This window comes from Neopsephotus bourkii, unplaced genomic scaffold, assembly GCF_033783945.1.
Source record: "Neopsephotus bourkii isolate Nb327-2 ecotype Australia unplaced genomic scaffold, CSIRO-AGI_Nbou_v1 NB_479, whole genome shotgun sequence".
NCBI lineage: Eukaryota > Metazoa > Chordata > Aves > Psittaciformes > Psittacidae > Neopsephotus > Neopsephotus bourkii.
The window spans coordinates 1,988,579-2,012,399 of record NW_026900980.1 but is presented as its reverse complement, the minus strand read 5'-3'; the positions used below and the strand labels follow the sequence as shown (position 1 = coordinate 2,012,399).

Below are 23,821 nucleotides of genomic sequence, written 5' to 3'. Positions count from 1 at the left end.
TTCCTCTGTTTACGAAGGGACTTGTAGCACACTTTCAGCAGAGTCTGACTGGTTTTATTTGCACCGGGGAGTTATAATTTTTAAGCATAAATAACCTGAACATTCTGCAGCTTGCAGAATTTACTCAAATATTACTGGCTCTTCTAGTCAATAGTTAACAGGCTCTTCGGTGGCAAATAGAAAACCAGTTCAAATGCAAAGGAAACAGTTTAATGAGAATGTATTATATTTGAATAATATAAATGTGTACATTTTAAAACTGTAACTGCCTGGCAGATCAGTTTCTATGTCTGTAAATGGAAAGATAATGTTACATTAAATGAGTTAAAAGAATTACTCTATTTTAAATCCCAAATGTATTTTGCAATCTGATATGTTGCATTTATTATGATTCCTTCACGCCAACTATGGAGACCTTCTCTTGTAAAACTCAACCCCATACACAAATTTTGCCATTTTTTAAATAAAATAAGCATGGGAAGTGTCTTGGGCCTGATTCCTCACTGTGCCTCCCACCCATTATTGTAATGAACCAAATAGGTTTTATACTGCAATTTTTAAGCTGTCCCTTTATCTTTTGTATTCACAAAAAGGAAACACATGTAAGGAATAAAAAACACCATATTTTTCAATAAACCATTCATTAACAGGAAACAAGCAAAGAAAAAATTAAAAATGGGCAATTTGGAGCACCCAAAGGAAAGGGATTATCAGTCTGAAGAGAAATTGCTGTTTCAAGAATAGCTGGCATAAGCCTTTGCTATTCTTGGAGTTGTTGGCATTTCATTTCAATATATAATAAAGAAGTCACAGTCATATTTTCAGATGCTTTGATTTCCTGCTCCTGTATCTTCATGCACATCTAGGAAAGAACACATATATATGTATTTATATAGATATAGAAATCAGTTGTCCACAATGCTGTCTTTCTTTTCTTTAAAAAACACTACTGCAAACATAGAAACAAGCCAGCAGTTCTAAACACAAAAGTAGTTCTTCAGTCTGAATGACAGTTCTGAGGGCATTTGACCGAATTTTTAGTATGTGTAAGAATAGAGCTGTTACACATACTAGAGATCTTATGCATCTTGGAAAGATAGGAGGGGTCTCAGCCATAAGTAATATAATGGCTAATGTCCCACCCCACACTGCTGCTTTTTCAGTACAGATATGTCAAGTTCCTCATATGTTATCAGCAGTAATGTACCAGAGCACCTTCTATAGGGTAACGATAGGCTGAGTCAGTGTAATCTGCACTACAAAGCCCACGCTGAAATGCCTGGCAAAGATTTGCATCCTCATTGCTCTTCAGTAGTTGGCAGAGTAGAAATTTCTGAAATGGTTAATGCATGGTCTAAGAGAAACAGCATGTATGTGAGGAGAGGGAGATGATGTAAATTTATTTTCATATGATGTGAAAATGAAACCTAAGTTGCAAGCAGTTTCTGCTCACAGAAGAGTTGTAAGCTGTCAGTGGTTACGTATAAAAGCTGCCTAAACTTCTTGCTCATTAACTCTTGTGGCCATTTTCAGATTTCTTTCATATGTGAAAGAGCTTGTTGCCCAGTTGCTGACAGGATTTATATTTAGCTTAAGAAATGTGCATTAAAAAAACAGCTTAGAAGAGTGTGTTTAATTAAATGGTTGAGTATGTGACAGTCATGTAACGCTCTGTGACTGTTGAGCCCAAAGATGGAGCAGAACAGTTTCTTTAAAAGCTGATGTTGTGTTTTCCCTTTGATTATTTGGAGGAGCAGGGGAGGCACATCTGCAAGAGACTTTTGTGAACAGGGACTCCTATCACCATGCAAATGTAAAAGTGCAAATCCAGCTATCATCTCAACTCATTTTTTTACTGCAATTAGGGTATTAGTCTGTCAAAACCAAAGAGAGTTTGAAATAGCTTCCAGCAGTATTTTTACTTTATAGAAGCTGGGCCACATCTAAAATGTTGTAATTATTCAGAGTGTCAGAGGCATATGTGCATGTGTGGATGAACAGATAAAAAGGCTGATAAAAACATAAGAGAAAGTTGAAAGGAAAAGCTATTCCCAGTGTCAGGCATTCTCTGGTCTGTGGATTTCCTGGTACGGTCCCCGGGATTTCTAACAGCAAGAGAGAGAACATCAGGTAACATTGCAGAAATTAGATTCAAAGAGAGGATCTGGAAGATTCTCAGACTTAAATCTGAGAAAGAAACAGTTTTTATTACTTTTCTTTGCACATTAATTATAATAAATTTATGAAGCTAGAGCAGTTCCAGTTAGAACCACTGGGAAGAAGAGTAAAGTGATCACTTTACCAACAAACCTGTTTGGCGCCCATAATATCCTTTTTTTTTTACAAAGAGAAATTCCTGCCATAAGCAGAGTGCAGGCAAGTTCTTTATAATTTTTCCCATGAATGTTGCTGATTACTGTACAGATGGCTGCATACCAAGCCTGTGGGATCCATAAGCAATAATTACTTTGCACTATAGGGGTTTGGAATTACTTTCCCAGCTCCATTCTCAATTCTGTGGTGTTTTGTATTTTCCTCATACTGAATGCTGAAGCATCCTGCTGCAAGTACCAGTATCGACTTAGTTGTCATTTATTTACCACTTAGAATGCTCCTTTGTAGCACATCAGGAATTGGAAAATTCATGAAAGTGGTCTTTCTAATATGAGAAGTTTACCTGTTATCATGTCTAAGAGATTTTATTAGTGAAAATTTTCCTACATTTCTTTTTTTTAACATCTTGATGTATGAAAAAAGCAGCAAAGTGGGTTTATGCAAACAACTCCTTCCCAAGTACAGAATATGTTTTGCAAAGTTTAAGTAAAAATCTGAGCTGTCACAAAGTTAAGCTACCTTTGCTTTGAATTTATTCCTTTTTTAAAGGTGTAATGTATCAGTGAGAAAGTTGAGAAAGAAGACATGTAGGAGGAAGAATAAGAAAAGTTTTACTTTATGAATGCTGTTTTAATAATCATCTTGAGTTTCAAAGTGAGGAACTCCAGAGCAAAAACATCATTACTAATTCATTATTGCTTTCTCACTGATCAGTTTGCTTTTACAACTGTAGCTGCATGTTTGTATACATAATTTGGACACATAGTTGAAGATGAAACCTGAACAGTTTTTAATAGTGTAAGTACTGAATGCTAATGCAGTCACATAAACATTATCATTACTCAGCCAGCTGATTAATATGTTGGTAAGAGTGTGTGTTTTCAACCACAAAAGAATGAGAACACATCATAAAAACATGGAAAATGTAATATAAAAGGCTTGTTACCAAATAGTCTTCTGTGCTGTTCTTGATTTGTAAGAAAGACTGTCGATATTGACAACAGATTTATGGCAGCTGTACCGCAATTACAGAAACTTTACAGTGTATTCACTCTTCCTATGCCAAGAAGTGCTATGAAATAGGTGATTTGAACAAAACCAGGACTACCAGACACTAAATGTATAAGCACAACATGCTGTGGTCTTCTGGTATTTAACTCAGCAAAAGTGCTTCTGTGGAGTTCCCAGCCAGGGTTCTGCAGAACAAGAATCCTTTGGCTCTAAACCATTAGTTAAGATACAAATGAAGACATTTCTCACTCCATTAGTATCTCAATGACCACTTTAACAACCAGTGGTTACTGATCAGCTGGCCAGTTTCAGCACTGCAAAAAATCCTCTTTTCCTCTACTTGGCACATGGCTGGCAGGCCTGGAAGCTGTGCTGCTGGTTAAGCTGCTTTGATTGATGATTAATCTGCTCAGTGCTGTGATATTGTAGCCACCCTCTTAAAACATTTGGGAATTTTCATTTGAAATTGTCTGAAGATCTCAGCTTTTTTTTTTTCACACATGATGAAACAACAGACTGGAGTATCGAGGAAAAGTAGGGATTGAATAGGAAACAGTGGAGGAATTGGTGCGGCTCATACCTGTTTTCCTTCTTCACTCTCCTCTCACTGGGATCAAACACCAGCTACCAAAATGTAAATTGTTCTGGTTGCAAAAGTATTTGTCTTTGAGCTACCACATAAATGCACAGAGCCTCTAACTTACTGTTGATGATCTTGTTGCAGCTGGTCGGGAATATGCTGAATAACTTCATAAACTGTACTAAGCATATCCTGGCCCGGAACAAAGTCAGAGCCATGAACAGTTTGACTTGAAACCTAGAAGTAGCAAAGAGTATTCCTACTGTAAGTACAAATGGGAAAAGAATCAACAGAATTTAAACTGATAATATAACTGCCTTTTTTTCTAACTTTTGCCTATGAATGCCTTGCATATGGGTTTAACAGTTCATCTGTTAGTTTACATTTCATTTTGATTAAGTTGTCATCACATTTATAGTAACACAAGCAATAGTTTTAAATTCAATCAGGATCTTAGATTTAGGATGCAGCTCTTGCATTTAATACAGTGAGTATTTCATATTAGTGTACCAAAAGTCAAGGAAGGAACATTTAACAGAGAGAAGCAAGAAAACAATAAGAAAGGAGAAAATATTCAGGGAAGGGCTTCAGCATGAAACTCCCACCAGCATGTCAAAGAGAGGGAACTGAAAGGAATTTCCATAAATGAAGTAATATGGAAATTTCATTGTTCAATATGTTAAGTATACAAATCTGCTCTTATGTTAATATGAACCTCCAGTTCTTCATTATCTCGACTTACTTTTTTTTTCTTTTTTCTGTTAACTGAAATGAACCAGTGGATCAATGCTGACTTTATCTGCAATGCCATAAATATGAGTAACAATATAAATCAGCGGAGTTTCTCCCATTTCTTGCAATTTTACTGGATTTCATTGCTTTTGCATCCATTCTGTTGTCCTTGTTACTTTTGCTTCCCTCTTGATCTACTAATGGCCCGATTGTGTAATAATGTGACTTTTTGATACGACCAGCCTAAGGGGTATCACAATGTGTTTAAGGCTGTGATGATTTAGGGCCTGATCTCCATACTCAGTAAGCCTTCTATGGTTACAGATTTTACAGGTAAAGTCCACCTCCTCTGTTTTCTTGAAGCCTTTTATTTCTGCTGCTGTACAAGTATGTCCTCTCCATTAACCTTTACGATAGCACTGTAGCCCTAGAAGTTTCTATTTCAATCATCTAACCCCAGCAGAGAAAAGGGTTTATTAATCTATGACTAACTTTGCTAATACATCATGTCATGGCTTGACTTCTCGAACGAAGATTTGGGAAGGGCATTTACCCACGCTTACTACAAGCGTGCTGATGACTAAGAAGGCCAATGTGGGATAGGCAAATCCGGCTACAAAAAGCACAGCAGAAGGTCTCCTTGGGTGGAACAGGTGGGACGCGATTCTTCCTGTGTTGTCTTTTCTCCTCGAGACTAGTTCTTCGTGAACTCTCAAAGGAGTCAGCGGCATTATGTATGGTGTGCCTCCAAGTCTCCCGATTGGAGGCCAAGGTGGACCACTGATGGTAGTCAATATGGCCAAGGCTAAGGTATTGTTTCAGGGAGTCCTTATATCTCTTCTTTGGGGCACCTCTCTTGCGGCTACCGGTGGCAAGTTCACCGTAAAACACGATCTTGGGGAGGCGGTGATCCTTCATTCTAGAGACGTGCCCTGCCCAGCGCAGCTGCAGTTTCAGCAATGTGGCCTCGATGCTGGTGACCCCTGCCTGTTCGAGGACAGTGACATTAGACACATAGTCAGTCCAATGGATGTTTAGAATTGTACGGAGGCAGCGCTGATGAAAGCGTTCCAGGAGTCGCAGGTGATGACGGTAGATGACCCATGATTCAGACCCATATAAAAGAGTAGACAATACAATGGCTCTGTAGACACTGATCTTTGTACTTTTCTTCAGGTGTTTATTACACCAGACTCTTTTATGGAGTTTTCCAAAGGCTCTATATGCCTTTGCTATTCTGTTGTCTATCTCTTTGTCGATCGTGGCATCCGAGGAAATGATGCTTCCCAGATAGCTGAACTGCTGAACTGTCTTAAGCTCTGACTCGCCGATGGTAATATGGGGATGGCGATAATCTTCTTGGGGTGCAGGTTGGTAGAGGACTACTGTCTTCTTCAAGCTGACTTCCAGCCCAAAAACCTCAGCCGCCTCCGCAAAGCAAGATGTTAAACGCTGCAGAGCTGCTTCTGTGTGGGCAACAAGGGCGGCATCATCAGCAAAGAGCAGTTCACGGACAAGATGGTTTAGGGTCTTAGTGTGGGCCTTCAGTCGCCTTAGATTGAATAGGCTACCATCAGTACGGTATCGAATATAAATGCCGTCTTGTTCGTCGAGGTCTGCTGTAGCCCTTTGGAGCATCATGCTGAAGAAGATTGTGAATAAGGTCGGTGCGAGAACGCAACCTTGTTTCACACCATTGGTTATTGGGAAAGGCTCAGAGAGTGCATCACCATACCTGACTTGGCCTTGCTGATCCTCATGTAACAAATACATCATGTATTATGCTAGCTAATCATAACAACAAAACAGGTAAGACTGCTAATGTGACCCTGTTTGATCATATTTGAAGACCTCTCCCTTACCTGACCATATGGATGCGCTCCAAAGGTCCAAGATTGTATTGCCAGAAATTTTTCCTAGCAAAGGGAAAGTGCTAAATTTTATGGCCCTGTTTCTCATTTTTTCTTTGTCCTTTTACACACCACATCAGAATGATCTCCAACTGCTATACAGTAATGTCAGTAAAGCCACAATGCAGAGAAGTAGCATATGTGGCAGGATTCTTCCGCTAGCAAAATTCGTGTGCTTAAATCCTCCCCCACAATACATGATGGTAATGAAATAATTCTTCTGAAAAATAGCTAAGCTTTAGTTCACATGTTTTTAAAGTGAAAATTTTACGTACCCCCTTGAGACTTTCCTGCACTGCCAGAGTTGTATGTTGCATGAGCAGCAACATTACGGTCAAGGCAGAAAATGGCATCAGAATAGTTTATTTGCTTGTGTGACACAAGTGGTTCAGTGCTTCCCATCTACCCAATACTACTAACATTTTTTTAATATAGGGTAGATGAAGTGAGATTGTTGTCTTTAGAGTTGTTTTTTTTTTTTTTTTTGTTCCTTACTCTCTGATGTTGATACAAGTACTAAACTAGTAACACAGTAAAGAAAGAGTAAGTACTAGGTAAACACCAGCTGTGAATACGGTGTAATAGAGACCAGCAAAAAGCAACAGACCAAACTGACAGAAGAATTCTAGTACAGATGTTTAGTACACCTTAAGAAAGAGAAATGAAACCATCAGTTTATGATGTAAAATCACCTACCCTAGGACCACTGGCAAGATCAGGAATAGCCACAAATTCATATATTCCAAAATCATCCAAAGCACTTTCATGCCCTAAAGTTAGAACAAACAAACATGAAAAAAGGTATTGAGGTGTAATATGAACCTGGAAAATCATGACTGGCAAAGCAACTTGGCCTAATTTTTGAAACATCCAAATATTAATTGTTTGATCTGCTTTAAACCACTTCCCTGCCAAGCTCCAAAGCTGGTGTGGATAGATTCAGGGCAGCCACACAGCAGCATGCACAGTGCTTGGCACCTTGGGCCAAGTGAGGAGCCTCCTGTAACCTCAGTAACAGTTCGGTACAGCCATTGGAACTCTCTTTGCTGGAAGGCTAAACAGACTGATTTTCTTTTATTTCCCATAGAAAATAGGCATAATCCATAAGCTCAGCACTGTAGTGAGGCAGTACCACCTAAAACTTTCATAATGCTGAGACTAAAAAGAGGGGAATGTGATACTAATAGGTGCTACATTATTAAACCAGTTGACAAACTGTATCTGGGACTTCAGATACAACTTGCAGTGAGGGTGGGAACCTCTTTCTCTACCCTCCAACTGCCCAGATCTGAGACTCTTAGCTGTCTCTTGGGCATGACTCCCCAACAAAGGCTGCAACACTAAAGATGGTGCTGAGATTTCCTCCTCCGATACCACTTGCTAGAGTCAAGGAGCCTCTGTGATCAAGTGAAATTATTACCTACCTAAGCTTTGTATATTTCCCTACCCTCTTGTATGCAGCAGCTTATGGCCTGCTCTGATGCTTTGGTAGGAAGCAATGGGAGTAAAAGTGCTGCCCTTACAAAGGATGGCCAGGCTCCAACCTCCTTGCGCAGGATCATGTGGGAAGGATTGTGGAGGGAAAAGAGGCAGTGAAAAAACACACTGGGTCCTGATAACACAGAGAAATGTAGTACAGAATATGGTAGAGGCTAAAATGTATATACTGTAAGGTTATATTTTTATCTTACAATATTGGTATCAGTTGGTTCCATGAACATTTAGAATTGTGATCCTCCCATGCCGTATCACCTCTCACTATCCCATAGTAACACTAATTTACCTCATATTAGTGTGAAGAGTGGAATAGAGGTGATCCAAATCCCAGAATAAACAGCTAGATTTCAAGACAACCAGAGTATGTGCTGCTGTGAACTCCAGGCATGTGCTAACCTCACAATGACCTGTTGCCATTTTGGTTTTATCTTAAGTAAGCTAGCACAGAAATATGCAACCCAAGTTAAAAACACACTTCCTTTCCTTTTCTTTGCTTCTTCCTTTTTTATGTGGAGAATCCATTTTTCTGCAGGAATGGATTACAGTCACGCTTCTCTTATTAGCATTACCTGAAAATGTATGCGCCTTTCTGTAATCAGCCTCTGGCCTAGAAAACATAAATATGTTTTTCAGTTTGATGTCATAAGCCAAGAAAAGAAAATTAATATAAAAAAAATTGCAATTCTCTTGATAGAAATGACTTGGCATAAGAATTATTTATTTTTGTACCTTCTCTGTAGCTTCTGTTGTATCACTGAAGAGAAGAAAAAAAGAACTGTTATTCCTTTTGCCCTAATGGTGCAAAAAAAGAGCTGGAGCGTACTTAACTTTTACGTACCTTTATGTGGCTGATATCTTCTCCATATGAATAAAAAGGCCATAGCTAGGATCAAAAATAATGAAATTCCTGTTATTACTGCAAGAGATGACAGAGATTTTCCCTTCTGGGCCAGCTTCTCCAATCCTGTGACAAAGCAGATGAGTACTGTATTTAGTTTCTTGTTCTGTACAATGTGCTACAATGACACTGAAAAACACACCTTTTGAAATTCATCTGAACCTAGTAAACCTGCACAGAGATACAAAATAGATATACAATTTGGGTTTGTGTGAATTGGTAATATTTTCTCCCTCCCACCATATCTCCTGAACTGGAAGAGCAATGACACCTGTATCACAAATGAGTCCAGAACTGGTTGGCACATACAGCTGAATGAAGGTCAGTAAATCTAATCCATAAATTGCAGCATCGCAAAAAGGAGATGGGTGTTCTAATGTTAGGCATAGAGACACTGAACTACCAAGAAGTTAGGTGACATTTATGTGAGTAGTTTGTGCTAGATGGGAGAGAACTCCTCCTAGCTGTAGGAGCTGTAGAGTATCAGGGGGTAACTGAACTACTGTGTTTTTTCTAAAGATTTTCGCATCACTGACAGTTTGGTTACTTATCAAATCCCGTCAGAAGTCAATAAATTATGCTTATTTGTATTCATGTCTAAATATATCCAAAGTATTTTTTTCCTCTGCTCAGATACTTTGCTGAGTTATGCATTAGCAGCAGTTCTCCAGCAGGATTTACTGACAACACAAACACCATATGTATATAATTACATATACAAAAGCACGTGGAAAACATTTGCATAGAATTTGCAAAGACAGCAATGTAAAAGTTAGGAAACGCCAGACATATTTTCTTGTGCGCCTTCAATTTCCTTCTTTAGCTCTGAATCATGCAGAATCCATGTAATTAAAGGCCATGTCACAATCCATACAGGTAAATTAATGTTGTGTATTTGTCAGCAGCAGCTTTATTAATCAATTCAAACATGCATTATTTAACTGGATATGTTTCCAGTACTTGGATGAACTCCTGTGCAGAGAGCTAGCATTGCTCACATTTACCTACACCTCCATGTAATTCACCAGCAGTTTGCTGGCTGCATGTGCAGCTGTTGTACCAAAGATTAAATATGTGGATTTTAAACCAGACACATCCCAAAGGTATGGGATTTCCTGATAATTTTTAGCATTAATTAGGCTGCTGTTTATAGCATGATATAAGTGAGTTTCAGTTCCTTAGGTGGGGGAGCTGTGTAAGGTCTTCTGAAATATCAGAGTTCCTGTTGCTGCTGACAATGGGTTTTCCAGTATTTTGAAAGGAACAGTCCAGGCCCTATATCTAGGATTATGGGGACAGGGAAAAGGGCTCTGGAATAATACACATAGTCTTTGCATTTTCTTTCACCAATAACCACAATGTTTAGTTTTAAAGTGCAGTTTTCTCAGTGTAAAACTGGAACCCATCTTCCTTCCAGCACAGAGAAAGCCATGGATTTGTAATGAATCCGTAAGTCAGCCTGAGCGATGGACATCTGCTCTCCTTGTTTACTTGACTAACAAATGGCCGAACTCTTTGTTCTGCAGAACTGAAATTGCTTTGTTAAATTTTATAAAAGGCAACATATTCTATCTATCTTGTTGAACATTAATAGCATACATTCCTTATCTGAAAATACTTGCATTGATCTGTATTAGCAAGAGATAGCCGACTTCCTCCATATCTTGTTCTTTGATGTATGCTTCTGGAGATTTCCTGTAAAACTGCTCTGTTGCTGTTTAACACAATCTAATACAGGAACTAATGTTATAATTCTTGAGAAATAAAGGTGTTTGTTCAGTGGAACCTAGGAGTCAATTCATAGGTTCATAAATACGACAGTGAAATAATTTTTAGGAATAGATTGTAATAAAACCATTGCATTGTTATCATACACTAAAACTAAGGTTTTTCTAATACAGAATCATACTGGTAAAATATTAAAGACCTTCATTACTGCTGAGTCTGCACCTGGTTATTTTAGTCAGTGATCTATGATTGAAACTATCCTGTGTACGGGTGAGCCCCAGGGCTCACAGCTCCTGAAAGCTGTGGGACTGCGAGCCTTGGACTAAATCTGCCCTGGGGAGGGAAGGCTCACCTCGGCATTCAGCAGATTTCTGCACCATCCTCTCCATTAATCTTCGTCATTTTAAAAGGTAAAAAGTAAGAAAGAGAGCAAGAGACATACCATTTTGCCATGTTACTTGATCAGATAAGGTTTGCCTACTGAGAAAGTTTTTCTACTCAAGGGATAAAGTTCCAAATGCCCAAATATATTTTAGTGTCAAACTCCCATAAAGCTTCAGCATCTTGGTGGGTCTTGTCCCAAGCCATGTCACACGGTGAGGAAAACCCAGATCCCACTGAAAGGCCAAAATCCCCTTTGCTACATTGTTGGCAAGACCTGACTTCTGATACATATTCTCTCTCTGAGAATTATTTTCTTTTTCTGGGCTTGATAGTTACAGCAATGATTTAATGTTCTTACCTACAGAAGTAACAACAACTGTGAAGTGAGTTTCATCTCGTTTTCCAGTCACATTGTTGAAAGCACGGCACATGTAATCTATTGTCTTCTGGGCCACTTTATCAGATACAACTTCCAGGTGGGGCCCGTATTTGATTACGTGAGTGGTATTGTCAGCCCTTTGAATCCATGAGTAAGTATTTGGTGGGTTTGAATCTGCTGAGCAGTCGAACAGTATAACTTCTCCCATGTCCACTGTAAACACCGCCCCTATATTCAGACCTTTATCTGATTTAACCCTAAGTCCATAAGGTCCGTCTGCATTGAAAAAGAAAAAAAACCCATAAATAAACACAGTCGAAAAAAATAAAATCAAAGCATATAATTTAACTTTAAATAAAAGCATATCTCTAAACTTAGACTTTTTAAGTTAGGCTAGCCTTTAGAATGGCTGGCATTGGATTCAAGCATTTCAATTAAAAGGCTTTCAGTTCAAGAACTTGATCTGTACTAGGTTTATGTCAGACTACACCCACTGAATACTGATCTAATCACTGTTTAGGGAAAAAGCACAGGTCTATGCATTGTTCAGTATGATAAAAAGAACAAAACCTGAAAACAGTTTGAAAAGCTGTGGAGTAAAGGTGCAGGTATCCTTCAGGGGCATATTTGACCCTTTCTATTTAAATGCCAAACTTATTGGTGTAAGTAATTTCTCCGCACATTTAAAAGTGAACAAATTAGCCTTGAAATACATAAATATTCACTGTAATACTTTGCAGTATAATAACTATTTGGGGAACTATCCTGCAGGTATCCTAGATTGCGATGGGCCTTAGATAACTTCAGAAAAAGTTTTCCATGAATGCCTGCTAAAACAAACTTAAAACTTCCCCCCACTTTAGTAGCATTGTGCTATTTTAACATTGATGTTTCTTTCAAGAGTAAGCCCTTGTGCTGAAAGAAATTTGTATTTCTGAATATCATTAAGAAGAGGCATATAATGTTCAATAGTCATGTATTCATTAGTCAGAAAATTGACCAGCTAAGTATTTTTAGTGTTATCTTCATAGGAACATCGGAAAGGAAACAATATATTTAAATATGAAAAGAATATTTCCCATGCTATTTTGAATAGGTCATTTCAGATCATGGAGATTTTATATCTTTGCATGTTAAAATCTATTTTTACAAGAATTTAATTATAGAAATTAATGTAGCAAACATAATAATCATAATGTGCCTTATTAAATTACCTTTTCCAGTCAAAAAACCTAATAATTTCAATGTTGCTTATTCCCTAAGGACTTACATGCATAATCAAAAAAGCACAGATTTAATAAGGACAGAAGCCAAAAGAAGAAAATATGCAGAACATCCTTTTGGTAAGATCCCTGAAGTTCAGTGAAGGGGCTGACAAATATCTCACACAGGATGGCATTTCAAAAAGGTAAGTCAATATTATGTCCATTGTAAACAGTTCAATCAAGTAATATTTCCACCTTCCTGTGGTTGTCTGGAAGCATTAAGATAATGTAGCTGAGTTGGAATGGGAAATTCCTTGTACATGAAGTGGCACTGTAACATTTCAGACTGTTTTTCATCAGGAAATTCAGGCTGATGTTAGACCTTCCTCTTAACACGCACACTTCTATTTATTGCCTGTCTTTTTTTTATGAGACTGATTTATTCTTCAGGAACACATAGGCAAACAGCATGCAGCACAAAACAGGCACTTTGTGTGTGCCTCTGGGATTTTTTTGTGAAGGCTTAGACAAGACAATGCAGACTATCGCACCATGATCTCAGTTTAGTCCACTTTTAGCCAAATATCCACATTTCACAACCTAAACTTGTAAAACTTTTTTGTTTTCTCTACTTACTTCTTAGTTGTAAGCTTTATGCAGTCTCATTTTAAGGAAGGTTTAACATCATACATAATATTTACTTGGGAAATGCAGTACAGAGTCACTTCAGCATGAATTAACGCTGCTCCCACCTACATCGTGGGGACCATTCTGAAGAATCGAGGCATCTGGGCTCCTACTTCATAGGCTCTGCAGTTCCTGAGTTATTTGATTTACTGTATCCATGAGCCAGCTGACCCTGTAATGAGCATTTCTGGGAACTGCAGACTTGTCACCACTACTTTGGGTTGGCAGACCTCACTCAGCTGCATGTTTCAGGGGACAGGGAGCCCCTCTAGAGCACCAGCTTCTCTCAGGAGCTTGCCTGTTACAGGCATTTAATTCCCCTTTTTCAGATGGGAAAGGAGAGAGATGTATGGAACTTTGACTTTTTCATAACTGAAAGTAAAACCTCTCATGCACTATTTATAGGCAGAGACATGTTTTTTTTTACTTTTCAGAGTAATTCAGTGGTTCCTCCTATCCAAATCTTCTTTCTTAGAAGAATTAGCTTTTACTTCCACTGATAATACAACCCTTGATATAAGTAAAGAGAGACTAATAGTAAGAATAGCTGACTGGTCTCTGTGCCCTCTCACTATAGTGGGAAATTTGCCCCAGCCTGCAAAAGAATCAGAACTAAGTTCTGCTTTTTTATCAGTATTGTAACGGTGTAGCACAGATGACAACACCATAACTACACTTTGTGTGAAGGCTCCAAATTGAAATGGATCATTATAAAAATACTGAGGCACACTGGCTGGGAAAGTACATTTGAAACAAACAAACAAACAAAACAAAGAAAAGTTTTAAGAAATAGTCAAACCTTAGCAAAGTCTGAAAAGTGGCATTCCTTGAGGAAATCAACACAAGCATTGGGTAACCCTTCTGCTTCGCCTGGATCTATCTTTTGCCTCTCCTGGGCATCACATACATTGAGATCCCTGAACGCTGGGTAGCTGAGGGACATACATGGCTTCAAGTACAATTCTAAAAGGCAGGTAATTAACCATTTCCTCTCCAGGACTGAATATATTCCATCTCTGAGAAGTCCCAAGGAAGGAAATCCCACTTAGTCTGCTAAATTCAACTCCATCAGCACAGCGCAACAGTTTCTGATGCAGCCTCCATGACAATAATTTGTTTCTGGGTCACGTTAATGTAATAGTCATGTTCTAGGGTGCATTATCACCATAGCTAGAGGGGAAGCAGAATAATATTAATGTGAAATGAAGAACAAAACACTTTTGATTCTCAGTCAAAACACAGTGACAGCCTTCATGGATCCCTTAGTTCTACTTCTCCTTTCCGGTGTCATTCTCAACAGAAATCTGCCTCTTGTCTCAGTAAAGCCAGTTAACTAAATGACTTGTAAAATAATAAATCATCTGTTCTGAGTAACAATTTACTGCTCTGTGGGAATAGTTCCAATTGTTTCTATTACCACGAGGCTGTTACTGTTTCCAAGCAGATGGCAGGTATTTACTGTGGGTGACTTTTTTTATCACCTCCAGTAACTCCCCCGCAGCAATGACATATGGTACATAGAGATCCCGGGGCCTGCTCTCGGTCATTATTGACAACTGGGAGCTGGGAGACAACCTACCCCTCAGGGAGAGGTTGCACTGTCTTACATGACCTTCTATAGCTCAGGGAGTAAGACTCCGACTCCCATCACCAACTTGGATACGGACAGTAGTGCAAGAGTTGCAGTCTTTCAGCATTGCATTGTTTTCTCTAAATATTTTTTTTCCAAATTTTAAATTATGCACAAAGCAAATCCTCAGTTCTGGTGAAATAAAAAGGATATTCTGAATATGCAAATACTTTTAATGCATTTCCACATGTGGAGAAAATCTGAGCCTCAAAGATTTTGGTACATATACAGACTTTCTGAGCTGCATATCACAATCACTCAAACAGCAAAAGGTTCCAGAAATGTGGACACTGAAGTAACTTTTAGATTTCAAAGTTCTGCTAAACAATGGCTCAAAAATAGGTTTTGAGCTTAGAACTTGGACAGATTTTTCAAATTTTCTCGAAAATACATACACTTGAGTGAGGGAGAAGGGAAGAAGCAGTACAGAAAGAAACTGCAGCTGAAGGGCACGCACTTTGTCAGAGCAAGTGTCCCAGAAACCCGTCTGTGGGGCCAGTTCCGTGTGGAACAGAACTGAAATGTGAGTGTTGAACAGGCTGCGCTGTGCCACAAACAAAAGGAGCAGTCTGAAAGGTAGCAAGAGCGGCAGGTATTTTTCTAGCCTGACCTGATTTAATGGCATTGTGAGAAGGCTGCCAGGTTGTGCTGGACAGAGTGTCCCCGAGTTTTGTGTAGGTATTCTTTGAAGAGAGAGGTGTACAAGGCCCAGTCATAGCTCAATAAAGTGAGAAAAGCAGTAGAGCCAGGGTATTCATAGACATGCAGCTTTCATTCTTAGCACTTTCAGCACCTGAGTGGAGATTGTGACTACAAAAGCAGGCATTTAAAACCCTGCTAAATTAAAAAATGTTTTGCTTTTTTTTCTTTTCTTTTATTGTTGCAGTAGTGAAAAGTTAAAACTCCACCAGTGCTGGTAATTTCCTTGTAGAGCATTTTCTCATGACTCTTCTGTCTAATGTGATGGAAGCTCAGTTCACATCTGCCCTGTTCATGACTCTGCAGCAGCTCATTCACCTTCATGTCTGCATTGCTGTCAGTTGTATAAGCTGCACCTAAGGTATAAGCTCTCGTCTATAAATATCCTTGTTAGTCTTTGCTAATTTAGGCAGTTTTTTTCTCTTCTCCTGCTGTGGTGTAGAGACCCATACACACACTTCAAATGCAAGACACCGCCTTACCCAATTCTTACAATTTGTAATTAAAAATAAGTAGCAGAACGTATAATCAGAGATAAAAGGGGGAGGAGGAAAATACGACATAGTAAGAGGTGTAGGTTCTGAGTATGCTAGTGGTGCAATCACAAGTCTAGGGCATGTTCTGTCTATGAGCCGCCAGCTGCCAGAACCTGGCAAAAGCAGGAGTGAGCCCCAGCCCTTGGCTGGACAGGAATCCTTTTCCAGCCCTTGCACTGTTCCATCCACACTGTGCCATTGGGTAAACTGGTTATGTCTGAACAGGGCTGGTGGCAAAGTAGGTCCTGACCTGTCTGAATCCAGCTCTCCTCTGAGAAGGCCAGTTTGACTTCCGAGGATTAGATCACGGTAAGGTCATGTACATAGCATGGCTACTTGCAAATCTTGGAGGCACTGGGAGCTGACATTACAGGAGGGGTAAGGAAGAAAATGAGGGTGCCTTCTTTAAGATTAAAGTATTATTGTTGAATACTGATTAAGTCAATCTTCCATTTTCTCCAACTCATTTAATTCATTAACTCAAGCTACATTCACAGTTTATCAGGTGCTTTCATTTCCTGTCAAAATGTATGGCTAGCTTATGGCTTACTCTTCTGCCAACATTGGCCTTTATAAAACTATTCTTGCTCCCTCATGTTTCCCATTTGATGTGGAGAGCAAATACTCCTTTAGGCTCTGATTTTGCTAAACCAGACTGAGTTTTACGTGTCTCTTCTCCATTCCTTTCTGTTCTGTTTCTTTGCAGTTCAAAATCAGTGCTCTGGGATGTGCAGGGACTGCACACAGTATTCTACATGTGGCCTCATCTTCTGCATGCCATTAGTATTCTCCTTATTTCCTTGTTGGAAATATCTTGCCAACACGTCCCAAAGTTACCTATGTCTTTCTCGTACCTTAATCATACTAACACTTCACAGACACCTTGTGACAGCTCAATCACCCAGGTTTACTACCTCAGTTATTTCCTAACCAATCTCCATCTTACCAGCAGTTCATGTTTTTGATTCTCTAAAAGCGGATGCCCATTTATTTTTTACTAATAAATTTCATACCAGTCCTATTACACAGTGTCATTCAGTCCTCCTAGTTTAATGTCACAGGTGACCTTCACTGAGATACTCCCAGTCTTTATGCTGATGTCATTACTGAGGTATTAAAAAAGGCTGGACTCAAAATGACCTTAAGGAAAACCATTAATACCAGTCCTTCAGCCTGGTAATTCCTGTACTTAGCTTTTTGACATTGTTTCCTGTCTCCATTTTTACAATATTTCCATGTATACCCATCTGATGATTATTTTTTTTTCCTTTGAGTCACATGTCCTCCAAATCTGAAGATATCTCTACTGTGGAATTCTTGAAGTTCCTATTTGAATTCTGAATTGAAGACTTTCTTCACAGCTATATAACAATTAGAGCTGTTACAAACAAGCTTAATTTGAATGTAAGCTCACATATAATGTGGACTCAACTGTTTTCTTCCTGTTTCCATAGTTAGAGGCCCTCTTTCCAGCAAGATCATTTATGCAAAGGTAATTATGAATATTTCATATACTCACAATATATGGTGGGTGCAATTATCTCACTTTCCATTGCACTGACAGGGTTAGATACCAGACAGCTGTAATTCCCAATGTCTTCTTTTACAACAGGAACAATTAGAAGTGTAGCATTGTTCGATGAAAAGGTGTAATTAGGGCCGGCATGGAGAGGCTTCCCATTTTTCATCCACTGGTAAACTACCCTTGTACCTTCACCCATGGTACATTTTAAGGTAATATTCCCTACATACTCCACTACTCCTGAAGATGGTTCAGTATGTACAATTGGCTTTGTGACAGGAACTGTAAAATAAAGTGATACAGAGTTGTAAAAGTGACAAGCCAGTATATCACAGTTCTCATTGTCAAGATGATATAAATAGTAGTCAACATCCTCCCCAGCAAGTACTTGCATTTCAAATTTTATTTATTAAATGTGACTAAAGGTTGAAAAAAGCAGGCTGAATTCTCAGCTGGTAACTGTAAGAGTTGTTCTGGAATATAAATATTATAAATATTATATTATAAATATTATAATTTTATATAATATTATAGATGAATATAAAGCTAGACTGTATATACTGGTACGAGGACAAGGGCTGAAGTCAGGTGTATAATGACCTCCTACCTCATAAGCAAATCCCTGAGGCCACAGAAATGAAAAGAGTGCAAAGCATGACATTGCCCACACCTCACTGTGGCTGCCCACAGCTTTGCTGACACTGGGCACTGCTGAAATACACTGTCAGTCCAGATGTGAGGATGACTGCAAACTGGGATGGGTGTGGGAGTTAAATGACAGCTACAACTTTGGCATGACACCATGCAATTCTTTTCATTATTCCAAGCCCAACAGTTTCAGGGCTCCCTCTGTATAATCCATAAACTACAGTAGCCTCCTGTCATTCTTTTAGATCATTCTTTTCTATTCCTCCCCCTGCTTTCCCCCCCCCCCCCATCCTTCATGATTGGGAGCACAGAAGAGCCTTATGAAACTTTATTTTTTAGAAGTTTCTCTAATTTCACATTGATGGTTTCTCTACCTCTTTAATTTTTTACATATGACCCAGAGACATTAGTCAATACATTAATTTTGTTTAAAGATGACATATTTTAGCATTCCCTCCAGCAGCAGTAGATGACAACATAATTGTTAGTATTTATTAATGTATGGTTGCATTAAATTATCCACTATTGTAACTGGATACTAAGAAACAGAACTTTAAAACTATTGCAATTTTATTTTCAAAATGAAGATACTACATTTTGCTAACTTACCATCAACAGCTACTTGAATCTTTTGACTGGCAGCTATTGTCCCATTTCCACGGACATTGACTTTTACAATATAATTGCCCTCATCACTGATACGCAATGGATGGATCAGCAAGGATGCATTTGGTGGTATGAGAGTAAACTTGTGCTGGAATTCCAAGTCTGGAACTACTGTTTGATTGACAGAGCTAAGCAAGTATTTTGGATTACTTTGGGGTCCCTCAAAAAGCCAAATTATCTGTATTTCAGAAGCTGTAGCATTGAAATTGTAGTCAACAGTAAGATGGAGTGGTTGCCCTTCAATACCATGGACGGTATGAGATGGAACTGTCAACTTTAAGGCAGAACAAATACCTGAATAAGAATGAAAGAACAAACAAATAAGCAAACCCAAACCACAGATGGAAACCCTGGAAAACTCAAATAAGAAGCTGTCACAAAGATTTGTAAATGACTGGTTAAAAGATCTGTTCATATTCCTATTCTTTCTGCATGACATTGCTCAATTTTTGGGTTTATTTAACTGTCAGTAAACAATTGTGCTGTAGAACAAGAAGCCAGTAACAGCTGCAGTATAATCATAAAATATGTATAACAAATTTTTCTCACAGATGTGTTTCTGCAGAAAATTAGCAAAAACAAAGCAGGAATAGCAAGCACTAGGATTACTGGGACTACCAGTATAGAAGGTACCACCATCATAAAGTAAGTATAAAGAGAACTGTGGCTGGTAAACTTAATTTCTTGTCAGTTAAAAACTGTAATTAACTTTGTTCCACTTGATTCTTGGGGAAAAGTGGCTCCATATAACAGCTTGGAAAGAGACTTTGTTCTGCAGTTAAGGAAATGCTTTTAGGAAAGACCAGAGTTGGTGAGGGCAGAACTAATTCTTTCCTCTAGGAGTCTGTTCTGGAGTGGCTTTGGGCAACTGAAGTTTTTATCGCTTTATCTGGGTCTGCTGGGGTGATTTCGTAGGGTGCCATCAGCATGCAGAAGATCCTCCATGACGTACAGAGTGAGGGGCAAAGCAGGCTGAGGCTTGAAGAAATTATTAGATAATGGTGCTCTGTCAAAGGCAAGGGTTTTACAGAAGATTTCTCACTTTCACAGAGATCAAATCTTTTGCAGTCTGGAATGCTCTTCATCAGAAAGGTTATTCTTTACTGAAAGGGTTCTCTTCTTCAACAAAAGTGTTTTGCAGCCCTGGAACAAGGTACCCAGGGAAGTGGTGGAGTTACCACCCGTGGAGGTATTAAAAGATGTGTAGACGTGGCACTTAGGGACATGGTACAGTGGTGGACTTGGCAGTGCTGAATGGACTTGATGATCTTAAGGGTCTTTTCCAACCTAAAACATAGGTTCTATGATTCTCTTCTTCCCTGATTTTGATTTTTAATTAAAACTGAAGACTGTTGTGACTAATCCTTAAATGAATGCTAATGGTGAAATCAAGCCAATATGCCAAACTCTTACATCATTCTCATCAGGCACAAATTAAATATAATTTAAGCCTACATCTATAGCTTTCCAAATATAATATACATTTTTCCAAGACAACAGGATTCTGAAAAATAGTTTTCCTATAATGACCATTAAAGGCTGCACCAAAATGACCTCCATTTGGAGCTCAGTGATCTGTGCTTTGCTTCCATTTTACTTTGCTATCACCAGTACTGGTAAGCAAAACAGTTGTTGTTGACATAAAACAATGGCTGCAGCTTTAGTTTAAATAAGAAACTATGACATAACTTTTGAGTTTATGGCATAAACTGAAACCTGCATAGCAAGGTTTTATCATTAAATTAACACGCAGATCTCCTTGTCAAAGTGAATTTGGCTTCTCAACTGCTTGTCGCCAGTGTTCACTCAGCTCTTTAGCTCTTCCAAAACCCTGAACTTGGTGTAAAATGTTGCCAGATCAGTGACAATAGTTTTTTACAATTTTTGCAAGTATATTCATTTATGCAAAAAAAAAAACCCAGACATTATGGACCAGGGAATCTGCACTTTAAATACCCCTATTTATACCAGGTAAGACTGAGGCATGCTCTTACCCAGTTTGAGATTTTTTCCAAGAAAATGTTCCACTGAGCTTTGTTATTGCACCTAATTTTGGTTTCTGAGGTCAATGTCTTTGGTGAGCTTGTGTCATGCCTCCAAAGCATTGACTGTTGTCATGATATAAAGTACAAGCTGCACATTTCCCATACTAGGAAACGTGCACATCTGAATAAGGGTATACGATGAGACTTCCTGGTGAACAAACGTGTACTCTAAAGCATTCTGCTCGTACAGTACTATTTCTCATAGGATTTTAATAACAAATGTCCAATAAAGTGTTAATGTAGATAAAGTGTATATTCCCTGTGTTTTTTACCAACCAGGGTTTTCTTTTTTTTAAAGAAATCCAGTAATCTTCATATAAACCTGCAATTATTATGAAACCCAAACTCGCGATGAAGTATTTAGCTCAAAATCAAGGAAACTAGGTGACTGTATATGAAGTTCACAAAGAAGGTAAAAGAAAAATTGTCCTTATACATGAATGTATAGAGGATGCACTACTTTACAGAAACAATTATATATAGAAAAAGTTAATTACAATAGTTTGTAGAAATATGTTTATCTAACATTTGATCACAGGACATTCCTGTCAAAAACCTATACTTTAGGTATAACAAATACATACTTAAAAAACTGCACCCAGATACCAAACAAATGTGCTATTAATGGGAAGACATTCTTCAGTTAATTGAAAGCTTAATTTAGTATCATATGAAGTATCTTTAAATGTTAACTATAAATGTTCTATATTAACTATAAGGCATCATAATGAAGTGGAAAATAATGTTATCAGCACTGTCTCAACATAATACATTTTGTGTAACTGTTTCTATATAAACTTAGGTTCAGAACCTGCCCAGCCTTATAAGAACATACAGTGTATATATTACTCAGTAAAATGTGACAATATGTATGCAATCTATGCCCATGTTTTATAACCAGATTATGTATAGCATTCATCCTTGTCAGCTGCTAAAACTTTATAGCTTCATACATAAACCAAGGTGACACTATCTACTTAAAAGATTTTAGGCTACTTTCTTGATATGAAACATCTGACAATACAACAGAAATACCTTTAAATTTATAAAGATAAATAAAAAAAATGGCATTTTCACAAAAACAATCAAATATATTTCATACTATTTCTTACCTACAAGCAGAAAATATATTTTGCATTGTAAGTCCCAAAAGAAATTGGCTAAAGGGCTCCATGAAAGCATCCTGTCCCACACAAATGCCACCTTCTCAGCAGTGCTAAGCCAGGGGCTGGACCTGCAGCTGCTCGTTTATTTGCTAGGGAAATCAGCAATGAGTTAACAGGCCCTATCCTGTCCCCTGCCTTATGTGATTTGAATATGTGTATACAAAGAACAAAGGGAGTGGAGCACCTGTTAGATGAGCACCCATCTTCTTTGCCTCTGACTTTATCGTAACCCTCCCCTGGCAGTCGTAGCAAATACAACACAGAATATAATAAATAGTGCACAGAATACAAAGTACACTGAATTAACAAAAATAAGTGAATGCACCCAGTGTACAGGTTATATAAACATCCTTATTAACATCCTTTAGTTACAGTTTCATAAAAAATACCATACTAGTAGAAGGTTCTGCTTATTTCAAGCTAGAATTAGTAGTCAGAATTTTCATATTTTCCAGTGACAGCCTCCCCTTTTCTCTTATAAAAAATATTAATCAGCTACTAAAGAAAGAGCCTTGCTTACAAATTTTTTCAGCACTTTCAAGCCTGTAACTTTCCAGTATTTTTTTTTCCTTAGCATAAGCATAACTTGGCACTGATTTTGTTCCCTATATCTTAAATAAGATGTAACATGAAGTGTCTATCAGACATCTTTGAACAAAGAATCCTATGGCTGGAGTGGACAGCTTACTACAGTTGTTGAGTTAGCTGCTGATTACTGTTTATTCTGCATTAACTTACATTGGTTTAAATTAGTACTAATGTATGATTTGGATGTTGTCCAAAGTTATCACCCACTATACAAATCAGCAGCAAACTCAGCAACCCTCCCAGTCGCATGTGCGGCAACAGTTTGCAACAGCAAATATTTGCAGCGACAGAGAGGGTTTAATTTTTTGCTATGCAACGTTCAGGCAGAGTATTATGGATTAACAAATGTCAGGCTGCATCCTGCCTCATGCAGGTGGGACTGGTGGCAAGGAATTGCCTTCCTCCCTCACTGTGTGGTAGGAGCCGGGGTCCTGCAAAGCTCTAAGCCCCCACCAGAAGGGCTGAACACTCAATTTTCACTTAAGTTAAAGGGAGGTGAAAATACCTAGATCTATAAAGATCAAGTGTGAAAAGCATGAAGGTTATTTCAGGTTAACAGAAGTACAGTGATCCCACCAGAAATGTCACCACCTGACACAAGACAGGAGATGAAGAGAGTATTCTGCGTATTTCCAAAGACTTCTCGCACCCACTGTCCTGTCGCTCCTGAATGCTGTTGTTTATAACCTTCTTAATCCACTTAGGTGTAGGGCAGATGCATCAAATTGCAACCTTTTGTAAAATCTGAGTTAGAAATTATTATCTGCTTGGTTTCAACACGTAATAAAATATTGTTCATAGGTTCCAATTATTTTCTAACTGAATGATGGGAGCCTTCACATTGGGATAAAGCCTATGTGAGCACTTTTAATGTACGTGGGTGAAGAGAGTAATAAAAAAGATCAGATTAGCATAGTTATATTGTTTAAGTAACTGTGTCCTCTTATTTCCAGCATTTGCATATAAACTTGATGTC

The 23,821-nt window shown here is 38.3% G+C and overlaps 1 protein-coding gene across 3 annotated transcripts; it reads right to left on the bottom strand.

Moving 5' to 3' along the window:
• Window positions 1-406: 406 nt before the first annotated feature.
• HEPACAM2 (HEPACAM family member 2) lies at window positions 407-22,676 on the bottom strand. 3 transcript variants are annotated; one of them, XM_061350090.1, is made up of 10 exons: window positions 22,204-22,676; window positions 18,990-19,340; window positions 17,730-18,014; window positions 11,433-11,729; window positions 8,903-9,028; window positions 8,794-8,818; window positions 8,634-8,671; window positions 7,264-7,337; window positions 4,050-4,162; window positions 407-862 (listed from the first exon to the last, which is right to left on the bottom strand). In XM_061350090.1, exons 1-10 carry the CDS (start codon window positions 22,271-22,273, stop codon window positions 853-855), a joined length of 1,389 nt encoding a protein of 462 aa, XP_061206074.1. In that variant the 5' UTR covers window positions 22,274-22,676; the 3' UTR covers window positions 407-852. The 3 variants fall into 3 exon arrangements, with proteins under 3 accessions (XP_061206074.1, XP_061206077.1, XP_061206076.1); XM_061350093.1 differs by having other exon boundaries at window positions 8,903-8,947; XM_061350092.1 differs by lacking the exon at window positions 407-862 and having other exon boundaries at window positions 4,046-4,162.
• Window positions 22,677-23,821: the final 1,145 nt, after the last annotated feature.

What these genes read in the sequence shown, in the direction of transcription:
- HEPACAM2 (XM_061350090.1), bottom strand. Translation starts at nt 22,273, where the DNA reads ATGCTTTCATGGAGCCCTTTAGCCAATTTCTTTTGGGACTTACAATGC. An exon ending in AATTGCACCCACCATATATT is followed by an intron (nt 11,730 to 17,729) that starts GTGAGTATATGA and finishes TTTTCAATGCAG; the next exon opens with ACGGACCTTATGGACTTAGG. An exon ending in AAAGGCGCATACATTTTCAG is followed by an intron (nt 7,338 to 8,633) that starts GTAATGCTAATA and finishes TTCTAACTTTAG; the next exon opens with GGCATGAAAGTGCTTTGGAT.